The sequence below is a fragment of the Notolepis coatsorum genome (genome assembly GCF_963971535.1).
Source record: "Notolepis coatsorum genome assembly, chromosome: 4".
In the NCBI taxonomy this organism is placed as follows: Eukaryota; Metazoa; Chordata; class Actinopteri; order Aulopiformes; family Paralepididae; genus Notolepis; species Notolepis coatsorum.
Window position 1 is genome coordinate 100,389,026 of NC_140168.1, and position 13,419 is coordinate 100,402,444.

General features: G+C 39.9%; 1 protein-coding gene across 1 annotated transcript in view; it reads right to left on the bottom strand.

Annotated features, from left to right (window-relative positions):
• Positions 1 to 13,419, bottom strand: part of LOC311227695 (phosphatidylinositol 3-kinase catalytic subunit type 3) — a 159,498-nt gene that overhangs the window by 58,591 nt on the left and 87,488 nt on the right. Inside the window, exons 22-24 of the mRNA XM_084313449.1 lie at positions 11,865 to 12,033; positions 8,093 to 8,183; positions 3,004 to 3,129 (exon numbers count right to left, since the gene is read on the bottom strand). Coding sequence (XP_084169575.1) covers positions 3,004 to 3,129; positions 8,093 to 8,183; positions 11,865 to 12,033 — 386 coding nt within the window. The remainder of the gene's footprint in view (positions 1 to 3,003; positions 3,130 to 8,092; positions 8,184 to 11,864; positions 12,034 to 13,419) is intronic.

The window sequence follows — 13,419 nt, forward strand, 5'->3', positions numbered from 1 at the left end:
CAATGAAATTCTGGAGCAAACGCGATCCCATGCAGGGGCTGATCGCACTGATCAATCATGCCGAAAAAACACTTTGTAAAACACACATTTTCCATGGGATTGTTATAAACTTTGGACCGGTACTAGATAAGACTTCAGGTTATGGAACAGTTATGTTTTCCAGCTCCTACCTCTCAGCTGGAACTTAAAAACAAGTAGTAAGCACAGAAGTAAGTACACAAAACCTTTACTTCAGTAGCACTCAAAAGTGGATGACAAAGGGCTTACAAAATGCAAGTAAAAAGAAAAACAAACTCTATAGAGATTTTATCAAATTAAGAACAAAAAAGGCTGAAAATCAATATAAAGCTTACAAAAATTAATTAACTACTATAATTAGAAATGCAAAGAAAGAACACTATAATAATGTCTTAAAGGAAAATATAAATAATATCAAAGAAACTTGGAAGATTTTACGAAATGTCATTGGAAGCAAAGCTGTATCTGCAGATTTACCCAATTACTTCATTAATGACAACAATACGGTTATTAAAAACGTGAATGAAGTGGTAAATGAATTTAATTCATTTTTTGTAAATGTAGGCCCAAACCTTGCTAAGAATATCCAAAGTCATAATGAAGGGAAAGCAAATAAAGACTGGACAGGGGAAAGTAAAGTGTTGCAGTCTATGTTTCTAGGACATGTGAGTGAAAGACAAATTATAGAAATAGCATTAAATTCAAAAAATAAGACATCAACTGACAGTGATGGAATTGACATGATAATTGTGAAGAAGACCATTGATTGTATAATTAACCCCCTGTGTCATATTTTTAATCTTTCCTTTCAAACAGGCACCTTTCCAGACAGAATGAAAATAGCAAAGGTTATTCCTCTATTTAAATCTGGGGACAAACACAGCTTTACCAACTACAGACCAGTGTCTTTGCTTTCACAATTTTCCAAGATTCTTGAAAAAGTGTTTGCTCATAAATTAGATAGTTTTATTGAAAAGAATAACCTGCTGAGTGAGAGTCAGTATGGATTCAGGGCAAATCGATCAACAGCCTTAGCCTTAATGAATATATATGAAGAAATAACCACAGCAGTAGATGAGAGGAATTACACAATAGGGGTGTTTATTGACTTAAAAAAAGCATTTGATACGATAGATCATCACATTTTAATTTCTAAATTACAAACATACGGTGTGAGAGGGGTGGCGATGAACTGGTTAAGTAGCTATCTTGAAAATAGACAACAATATGTACAACTCTCTGGTTACACATCTGAATGTATGAATATTGAATGTGGTGTCCCTCAAGGTTCGGTCCTGGGGCCCAAACTTTTTATTTTATATATTAATGATATATGCGAAGTGTCAAACATATTGAAATTTGTTTTATTTGCTGACGATACAAATTTCTTCAGTTCAGGAAAATACCTTAAAAAATTAGCAGATGATATTGTAAATGAAATGTGTAAACTTAAGATATGGTTTGATAACAATAGGCTATCCCTAAATTTGGAAAAAACGAAATTTATGATATTTACTAATCGAAAGAAGGACAATGTGGCATTATGTATTGACGGAGTTAATATTGAAAGAGTATCCGAGTTAAAATTTTTGGGTGTTATGTTGGATGAGAAATTGACATGGAAGCCACATATAATGTACATAAAAAATAAGGTAGCCAAGAGTGTTTTTGTTTTGAACAAGGCAAAGAATGTGCTTGATTATAATTCTATGCGAATATTATATTGTTCACTCATCCTACCATATTTGAGTTACTGTGTGGAAGTGTGGGGTAACACGTATGAAAGCAACATAAAGCCATTATTTATATTACAGAAGAGAGCAGTAAGAATAGTTCACAATGTAGATTCAAGAGAACATACCAACGAATTATTTATTAAATCCAGACTATTGAAACTTAAAGAGTTAGCAGAAATACAGACTTTATTAGTTTTGTTTAGAGCAAAATGCAGAGTATTACCAGCAAATATACAGAGGTTGTTCGTTCCCTGTCCAGATGACAGCAGAAGGAAATTAAATTTTAAACACCAATTTGCACGAACAACCTTAAAACAAAGGTGCACCTCAGTTATAGGTATCAAACTATGGAACTCTTTGCAGAACGATGAAAAGAGTTCCAATAATATATTTCACTTCAAAAGGTTGTGCAAAGAAAAGATACATAGACAGTATAGCACAGTTTAGTATAATATTGCAGTTTAGCGTGTCAGGACGTAGCATAGAGTTGTAGTGTAGGCCAGTATGAGTATAGTAATATAGTATATAGCAGCGTAACATAGAATAATAATATATTAAAATATTGTATAATACTGTACCAATATGGTGTAGAATAAATAGTATGATTTAGTTATATTATAATAAAATAGAAATTAGATAGTATATAGAAGTATAATACATTATATAAGTGTGTGTGTGTGGGGGTGTGTGTGTGTGTAAATGAATTAACCTAAATATGTAGTTTGACTGATAGATAGACAAAATGGGTTTATTTATGTTGATTTAATTTGGTTGTGTTGATGTTACATTTTTATTTATTTTTTGCAAAATGGGTATATTCTGTTTGGTTTTACACAATATGTCTATCGGTGTGTTGTACGTGTGTAGGGGCAGGTATATATAAGATTTTTTCTTCTTCCTGTTCCTTTCGGCCATGGTATTTTTTGTGAATTATGTGAATATGTACTGTTGGACTGTGGTGATTCCATGTACGGATAAATAAAATGATGATGATGATGATGATGATAATTTTTTGTTGTGGAAGAAAGAGCATAATGTTTCCTTTCAAAGGAGACCAGACCCATGCATGTGCTAAGTATAAAATAAATCGCAAATTAATTTGGGTCTGCAATTGTCAGGCATGTTGTGCAAAACTAGCCCCATGTTTGCCCCGATGCATATGTGGTTAAGACCCAGAACACACCTGCTCCGTAGGGCTTCCTTCTCTGACCTCGGGGCAGGAAGCAAGGTGTTCGTGGAGGAAACTCACCTGGGCAAACTTGTGTATCTGCTCCACCACAGCAGCGAACAGAGCCCCCACACTCTCGTCAATCAGACTCTGCATGTACTGGACCGCCTCCTCATCTGACAGGTCCAATCGGAACTTGTCCTGCACCTGGAGGGGGAGGGGTAAATGGAATTCTCAAATTATTATTATTTTTATATATACAGTAAAACAAATCTGCAACAGTAGAGCTGATATTGGAGAAAATGTACTATCACAATATTTAGGACTTTAGACAATATCGATATCTAATTTCTTTCTTTCAGTTTAACACTTTGATTGCCACGCAGTATGCCCATCCTTATGCCCAGTCTGCCAGTGCTGTAACCCTATGGAGATGTTTACCTTCTTTGTAGGGCTATAACTTTTTTAATATTATAGCTATATCGACATTACTATGGCCCATTCAACATCGGGTATCTATCGTTCCGGATGTGGGAACGTTATATTTTTTCATTCATACATTGTTGTGTTAATACCGTCGAGAATATAAGTATGTTTTTAAGGTTTTCTGCAGTAATTCCTAAAACGCAAGTTATAGGCCCTGACGCATATGATAGATTATCAATTGGCGTTTCTTTCCTATACACGCTATATTAAAAAATTCAAATGTATATGATCGGTATACATTATGCTTCATCATGCGTGAAGGAAGGGGGGTGGGGGTCGTTTATAATTCCTTGATCGTCAGTAACGGCTTTATTTAGTATGGGTTGATATGTTGATCAGATGGATTGCCGTGAAATTAATAAACAATCGGGCTGAAATACCGTTCGCCGATGAGACTGGAGGAAAAATATTCCAAATATTTGACGTCGATCTGCTAGATCCATTTCCCGTTTGTATGACGCAATAAACGCCGAAATCATATTGATTATTGCGTTTCGAAAGCGATCCCATGCACTCGAGTGTTTGTCTGGATCCACGTAACAAGATATTACTGCCGGAGGGATTTCCTCGATGCACCGAGCGCCACTTCCGGTTTGGCTTGGAGTGTAACTCGCCGGATATCCACCAGGTGGCGGTATTGAGGCGTTGCAATATCAGACAGGGTCCAGCTGCAGTCCCGGAGGGAGGCTGGATGAATTATGAATGCCATGGCAAAAAAATTAAATATTGATCCCAAAAACGTGTTTATTCGTTGTTGGCGTTCAACGCATGGCGGGCAATAACGAATTATCACGTTGTTGGCGTCCAATGTGTTAACGGGTGATAATGGTATGGTATGACTTCTGCTATTAGCTAATGTTAAAGGCTCATTTTCATTGGGTACAATACAGTAAAATGTGTATTTTTCTGAGCCAAACCAAGCAGTGCAGTGAATCTATAATTCAAGCTCTGTAGTATGAATACCTTTTAAACACACACACAAAGAATTGAAAATTTTTACGAATCGTGGCATCAAAATCAAAGTTTGTATTGAATCTGAATTGTGTGTATCGTGACATGACGAATCGGTATATAGCATGATTATCTGCTATAATCCCACTGAATATTTGCTTTTTATCATTCATTTAGATAACATTTTTCATACAAATATTGATAGCAGTGCAGGGATTTGGAAAGTGCCAGTAATGAAGAAAAACCATGATAAACGTGTCACTAAAGGAAAGGATAATATTTCTGTCCGTTAAAACAGCGGACAGGAACTTTAGTTTAGTTTAAAACAGCGGACAGGAACTTTAGTTTAGTTTAAAACAGCGGACAGGAACTTTAGTTTAGTTTAAAACAGCAGACCTGAACTTTTTTTTTTATACAATATTTGTATTGGGTTTTACAGTACACATTTCAGGTTTTCATTGTAGTCAGTTATTCTTAATTCCTTTTCTCCACAAGTTTATACAAGTATACCCACATACCCCCTCCCCTTTTCTCTCTCTCAGCATCTTTGAGTCTGTTTTTACTGTTGTCATATAGAAATAATACGTACATTCATTGGTACCTCCATTAAAATAGCTTGTACATAAATAAAAATTATAAAAAAAAATAAATAAAAAAAAATATATAAAGATAAAAAATTTAAATAAATAAATTACATCTTTATAACACCTTCAGTGACGTGCCTCCGCTCTTCCCCGGGGTCTGGGTCACGACTGACCGCGGGAGAGAGCGGGGGGACTCATCATATAGCAGCCCTCCTATATCTTCCCTTCTCAGATAGTCATTAAATGGTTTCCATATATCCTCGTAAACCTCTACGGTATATTGTTCCTGAGGATATATGATTCTCTCCATAGACATGCATTATGCCATGTTCTTAATCCAAGCACCAATTGTCTATTTTCTTCCAATTGAAAGCTATTGCTCTTTTTGCGTGCAGTATAGCAAAATCAATACATTTAAATTGTTTGGTTCTCAGGTTGAGATTTACTGGATATAGGTGTAGCAATATCATTTTGGAGTCTAATGGGATATTCACTGACAGGATATCTTTGATTTTATTCACCACCTCCCTCCAGAACTTCTTGATTTTGTCACATTCCAAAATACAGTGTATAAAAGTTCCCCGAACCTCGGTACATTTAAAGCAACTGTCTGGTGTGTTGCTGTTGTATTTATTCAGTTTGACAGGGGTTATATAAGTCCGCATCAGCCATTTGTATTGAAGTAGTTTTAAGCTAGTGTTGGCTGTTTGTGTCTGAGCCTCCTCGCATGCTCTGTTCCAGTCCTCGTTTGAGATCTCCTCTCCCAAGTCCAGCCTCCATGCCTCCAATCTAGATATTGACGTCTCATCTGAACCAGATACAAGCCAGTTATAGAACATTGATAACAGGCCTTTGCTATTGCAGTTCTTGATGAAAATTTTTTCTAAAGATGAAAGTGTAGGAATTACCAGTGATTGGTTTTGCAGAGAGGAAATGAAACTTCTCAGTTGCAAGTATTTAAAGAAATGCTTCCTTGGGATGCTGTATTTTATTGATAGTTCCTCAAAAGACATCAAGACCCCCTCTTTGTAAAGGTCAGATATTTGACTTATTCCTTCTTTTGTCCATAGTTTGAATCCGGCATCCAGTTTGCCTGGTTTAAATGAGACGTTTCCCCAGATTGGGCTTTAGTTTAGTTTAAAACAGCGGACAGGAACTTTAGTTTAGTTTAAAACAGCGGACAGGAACTTTAGTTTAGTTTAAAACAGCAGACCTGAACTTTAGTTTAGTGTAAACAGCGGACCTGAACTTTAGTTTACTTTAAAACAGTGGACCTGAACTTTAGTTTAGTTTAAAACAGTGGACCTGAACTTTAGTTTAGTTTAACACTTTCTCCGCCAAGGACGCCTAAACTCGTCATTCCCCGCCATGCTCATTCTGCCAATGACGCCGTAACACATCATTGAGATCAATATTTAAAAAATCTGTGATCGCAATCATATTTCTCCCGCGGAGACTTGAGATCTACTGTTGATCCCCTCTCAACTCTCCAACGGTTCAAGAGCGCCATCTGGTGGCCGATCGGCGGATCGCTCAAACCGGAAACGGAAACTGGTGCTCATCCAAATTCGGTCCGATCACTCGCTATATGTCCCGGGACTCAAGCTAGACACAATGGATAGCAATCCGTTACCAATAACTCGATAAACAACATGATTTGGACGTATATACTATTATACAACCTGGAGATGGATCGCATATTTCAACATCCCATAATAGGAATATTTTTGCTCCACGCTCATCGCCCAACGGCCCGAGGAGACAGGGGTGAGTTTCAGCGTTTTTTTTTACCGTGTTCGATACAAACTGCTCTAATGATCATATGACCCACACTAGATGAATCATCTAACGTTGGCCACGGAATTATAAACGACCCCCCCCCCCCATCCGGTCAACATCAGATGATAAGTAGTAACTTCTAGAAGCACGTCCATTTGAATTTTTTTATCTTGCGCAGATCGCTATCAAACTGTATTTGATCATCAATATAATGCATTTAGGGCTATAAATCACGTTCTGGAGAATGCTGCAGAAAACGATAAAAATATATTTATACTTTAGACCGTATTTTAGTATGAATATGTGAATGAAAAAGTATAACGTTCCTACGTCCTGAACGATAGATAATTGACATTGAATGGGCCATAGTAATGTCAATTTAGCAATACAATTTAAAAAGTTATAGCCCTGCAAAGAAGGGGAACTTCTCCATAGACAAATAGAGCTGGCAGAGGATGGTATAATGATGTACATAAGCCTGGCGAAGAAAGTGTTAAAACAGTGGACCTGAACTTTAGTTTAGTGTAAACAGCGGACCTGAACTTTAGTTTAGTTTAAAACAGTGGACCTGAACTTTAGTTTAGTTTAAAACAGTGGACCTGAACTTTAGTTTAGTTTAAAACAGTGGACCTGAACTTTAGTTTAGTGTAAACAGCGGACCTGAACTTTAGTTTAGTGTAAACAGTGGACCTGAACTTTAGTTGGCTCCATTATTAATTAGGGCTGTCAGTTTATCGCGTTAATTAGATTAATTAATTACACAGCAAATTATCGCGTTATGAAAATTTACTCAAATTAATAAATAATAAAATAAAAATAAAAAAATTATTAATTTTTTTTATCTCATTCATTCCATAAGAATGTAGAATACACATTTACAGATTTTTTTTTTTTAATATGGTCCATTTGCATGTTCTTGGTATCTGATTCTAGGGACATCTATGGATCTCAGGGAATGTGTAATAAAGATAAAGATATTCCCAGTGTCAGAAATACTGTGCCTGTTACTAGGCTTGAGTAAATTGTAATGAACCAAATGAGAATATCAATACATTTTTTTATCTTTGACTGTGAATAGCACCATGCTCAAATTGACCAGACCTGAGAAATCTAAGCAAATGAATAAATGGAAGATGATTAAACAGAAGGTTTTGTAGATACAGTACTGAATTCTGCCATCCGGACACATGCAATTTGAACTATAATTATAGAATATAAAATATCAGGCATAAAATGGTTATGCGATTAAAATGCGATTAATTAGATTAATTAATTACAAATCCTGTAATTAATTAATTACAAATCCTGTAATTAATTAGATTAATTTTTTTAATCGCCTGACAGCACTATTATTAATACAACATTTCTACCTTCTTAACCGTCTTGTCTGGCTCCAGCGCGATGTCAGGGATATTGGCGTCCACCATGAGGGAGAACAGATTCAGGATCAGGTTGGAGTACCTGCAGTGTGGCAGAGGGACAGAAGGGGACATGTTCAAACTCAACAGAGCTGATCCAGTACAGTACAGCAGTGGCTCTCAACATGGGGTGCGGGGACCCCCGGGGTTCCTTGATGGGGTACTAAAGCGGTCCCCAGAAAAGGGAATAGTTTTCAACATTCAAGATATTACTTGACCCCGAAGGGGATCAATAAAGGAATATCATATCTTATCTTATTCATTTATCATATGCACAGTTAAACAGTTACATTGTGCTAGTTTGCTAGTCCCTTCACATGGACTCTTCTGGGTTATACTGGGGTTCTCAGCCTAATGTGCATCAACTTGGGGGTCCTTGACATGAAAAAGTGTTGAGAATCACTACCATAAAGGGAAGGTAGATGTGTGTGTACCTCTGGATGATTAGGCAGGGGAGGTAGGGGTGTGTGTGTACCTCTGGATGATTAGGCAGGGGAGGTAGGGGTGTGTGTGTACCTCTGGATGATTAGGCAGGGGAGGTAGGGGTGTGTGTGTACCTCTGGATGATTAGGCAGGGGAGGTAGGGGTGTGTGTGTGTGTACCTCTGGATGATTAGGAAGGGGAGGTGTGTGTGTGTTTGTCTGTGTGTGTGTGTAGCTCCGCAGGTGTAGGAAGGGGAGGTGTGTCTGTGTGTGTACCTCCGCAGGTGTAGGAAGGGGAGGTGTGTCTGTGTGTGTACCTCTGCAGGTGTAGGAAGGGGAGGTGTGTGTGTGTACCTCTGGATGATTAGGAAGGGGAGGTGTGTGTGTACCTCTGGATGATTAGGAAGGGGAGGTGTGTGTGTACCTCTGGATGATTAGGAAGGGGAGGTGTGTGTGTGTGTGTACCTCTGCAGGTGTAGGAAGGGGAGGTGTGTGTGTGTACCTCTGGATGATTAGGAAGGGGAGGTGTGTGTGTACCGCTGGATGATTAGGAAGGGGAGGTGTGTGTGTGTGTCCGTGTAGCTCCGCAGGTGTAGGAAGGGGAGGTGTGTCTGTGTGTGTACCTCTGCAGGTGTAGGAAGGGGAGGTGTGTGTGTGTACCTCTGGATGATTAGGAAGGGGAGGTGTGTGTGTACCTCTGGATGATTAGGAAGGGGAGGTGTGTGTGTACCTCTGGATGATTAGGAAGGGGAGGTGTGTGTGTGTGTGTACCTCTGCAGGTGTAGGAAGGGGAGGTGTGTGTGTGTACCTCTGGATGATTAGGAAGGGGAGGTGTGTGTGTACCGCTGGATGATTAGGAAGGGGAGGTGTGTGTGTGTGTCCGTGTAGCTCCGCAGGTGTAGGAAGGGGAGGTGTGTCTGTGTGTGTACCTCCGCAGGTGTAGGAAGGGGAGGTGAGTGTGTGTGTGTGTGTACTAGGGGTGGACGGTATAAACGGTATACGGTATAAACGGTATGAATTTGCTCTACGGTATGGATTTTGACTATACCTTGTAACCGGTAGAGCAGCTCTAAAATAGCAATGACGTCATGTAACCACAGCGCGACTATTTCACTCGCATTTGCCCCTAAAAATAGATAGAATTAGTCATAGATAATAGATATGTGCAAACTGGAAAAAGTTATTTAGGAGGCTTCGCGCAGTGGGCGTGTCAACACGCAATTGTCATTTCATAATAAACACATATCACTGCGGCGCACAGCAAGTTTCAATTTCAGTTCCTGGCATTTTTAACCAGTGGAGAAAGGTAAGATATTTCCCTATCGTTTTTCTTATATGAATTATTCTACGTTAATAAAACATACCTGGTGATCAACTACAGTTTGCTGTGAACATTATGATGTGTAGTGTTCTGACGGCTGGGCAGCGCGAACTGGATGTTGGATTTTGCGAGAAGGATATGCAGCTGCAGAGCCGCAGAATCCACCATAACCCACCCATCTGTACCGGCACCGTGCAGTACTCCAATTCAGCCATTGGCAATTCAGCTGTTGGGTGGGGGGCGCTGTTGAGCGGTCCCCAGATAGAGCCTTAAAACAGCTGAATCTGCTGCTCTGCAGCGACATACTCTTTGCAAATAAGTCGTTGCGAGGTGGAGAGAGTCATCACGCAAACCCACGATAATGTTGCCGTCTCTCTCTGCCAAATTTCTCAGTTCTTCGCTTGATATAATTAATACAAATGTCCAATATAACGGAATTCGTTAGCTCATAAAAATTTGATTATAACAGACTGCTGTTTATTAATGTCGGGCGACTGCCCACAGACACCCATTTGATTTAAAGTGCAGCAGTACGGAGTCTCGGGACTTATTTTATTTGGAATATAATGACTGTATACGCAAAAGTAGCCTAGTTTTAAGTTAAAATATTATAAATCTACATGCCTTGAGGATGTCATTATTTATATAGCCTGCCTATCAGGCAAAAAAAAAAATTCTAACGGAAACACTGATACCGTGATATATACCGTTACCGCCTATGCTTCAAATTATACCGTGATATAAATTTTAGACCATACCGTCCACCCCTAGTGTGTACCTCTGGATTAGGGGTGGACGGTATAAACGGTATACGGTATAAACGGTATGAATTTGCTCTACGGTATGGATTTTGCCTATACCGTGTAACCGGTAGTGCAGCTCTAAAATAGCAATGACGTCATGTAACCACAGCGCGACTATTTCACTCGCATTTGCCCCTAAAAATAGATAGAATTAGTCATAGATAATAGATATGTGCGAACTGGAAAAAGTTATTTAGGAGGCTTCGCGCAGTGGGCGTGCCAGCCCCTCCCGCACGCATGTAAACACGGGTCTCCTAGTAGTCTAGTGGGACGGGACGTCTCCCTGAGCTAACGTTAGCTTAGCTACCGTTACAAAATGACCCAGTCAACTATTCACTTTTAGTTTAATACATGATGAGGCATTGTCTAACCGAACGGTATCTAGTCGGCCAGCTACCGATAGCTCCTGACATCAACAAACGCTCCATCAAGTCTAGTAGAGAGTAGACGTGTATGATAGCTCCGTTAGCCGTTAGCTCACGTTAACACAAGTTAGTTCACCGTTCAAAACGAAATGTCCCATTGAACTAAATAATTCACTGAGGCGTTGTATTAACGTTATATATCCGGCTAGCAGTAGCTACAGATAGCTCCTGATATCAATGTCTTATAACACTGATTCGATGCGTATTCGAGCTGAGGGCTTGTGAATGTGATTTAACGTTATACCAATACTAGGGCCCAGCTGCAGCGCCGGTGAATCCTGGCCGTAGCTCGAGGCTACTCGAGTATAGGTCCAGCTGCAGCTCCGGAGAATCCTGGCCGTAGCTAGAGGCTACTAATGTACACACAGACAGTGGAGCTTGTTGCGTGGTGGCGATGTCTCGCAGATAATACAAGTACAAGTCTAATTATATAATATATATATTTTATATAAAAAAAAAAAAAAAATTATATAAAATAAAAAAAAAAAAATTAATCAAAAACGATGATACCGTGATATATACCGTTACCGTCTATGCTTCAAATTATACCGTGATATAAATTTTAGACCATACCGTCCACCCCTACTCTGGATGATTAGGAAGGGGAGGTGTGTGTGTGTACCTCTGGATGATTAGGAAGGGGAGGTGTGTGTGTGTACCTCTGGATGATTAGGAAGGGGAGGTGTGTGTGTGTGTCCGTGTGTGTGTGTAGCTCCGCAGGTGTAGGAAGGGGAGGTGTGTCTGTGTGTGTACCTCCGCAGGTGTAGGAAGGCGGTGTAGCACTGCTTCCTGAACTCCTGGTACTGCTCACTCTGCATGCCTCCCATCCCCTCCACCATCTCCTTGCTGAGCTTCATGGGGGGGGGCAGGGGCTTGGGGTCACGACCCAGGATGTAGCCGAAGTCGACGTGGAACAGCTTCCCTGGGTGGAGGGCGAGGAAGTCGGGTTGAATCACAAACGTCTTCCTCGATGAACCTGCCGTCTAATTCCTGTTCTCTTTTTTTAAACTCGAGGAACCTTCCTCTCCACCGCTGTTCATCAAACAGTGATCATCACTGTTCATCCAACAGTGTTCATCACTGTCCATCCAACTGATCATTCATCACTGTCCATCCAACTGATCATTCATCACTGTCCATCCAACTGATCATTCATCACTGTCCATCCAAGTGTTCATCACTGTCCATCCAACTGATCATTCATCACTGTCCATCCAAGTGTTCATCACTGTCCATCCCACTGATCATTCATCACTGTCCATCCAACTGATCATCCATCACTGTCCATCCCACTGATCATTCATCACTGTCCATCCAACTGATCATTCATCACTGTCCATCCAACTGATCATTCATCACTGTCCATCCAAGTGTTCATCACTGTCCATCCCACTGATCATTCATCACTGTCCATCCAACTGATCATTCATCACTGTCCATCCCACTGATCATTCATCACTGTCCATCCAACTGATCATTCATCACTGTCCATCCAACTGATCATTCATCACTGTCCATCCAACTGATCATTCATCACTGTCCATCCAACTGATCATTCATCACTGTCCATCCAACTGATCATTCATCACTGTCCATCCAAGTGTTCATCACTGTCCATCCCACTGATCATTCATCACTGTCCATCCCACTGATCATTCATCACTGTCCATCCAAGTGTTCATTCATCACTGTCCATCCCACTGATCATTCATCACTGTCCATCCAACTGATCATTCATCACTGTCCATCCAACTGATCATTCATCACTGTCCATCCAACTGATCATTCATCACTGTCCATCCAACTGATCATTCATCACTGTCCATCCAACTGATCATTCATCACTGTCCATCCAAGTGTTCATCACTGTCCATCCCACTGATCATTCATCACTGTTCATCCAACTGATCATTCATCACTGTCCATCCAACTGATCATTCATCACTGTCCATCCAACTGATCATTCATCACTGTTCATCCAAGTGTTCATCACTGTCCATCCCACTGATCATTCATCACTGTTCATCCAACTGATCATTCATCACTGTCCATCCAACTGATCATTCATCACTGTCCATCCAAGTGTTCATCACTGTCCATCCCACTGATCATTCATCACTGTTCATCCAACTGATCATTCATCACTGTCCATACAACTGATCATTCATCACTGTCCATCCAACTGATCATTCATCACTGTTCATCCAAGTGTTCATCACTGTCCATCCAACTGATCATTCATCACTGTCCATCCCACTGATCATTCATCACCGTCCATCCAACTGATCATTCATCACTGTCCATCCCA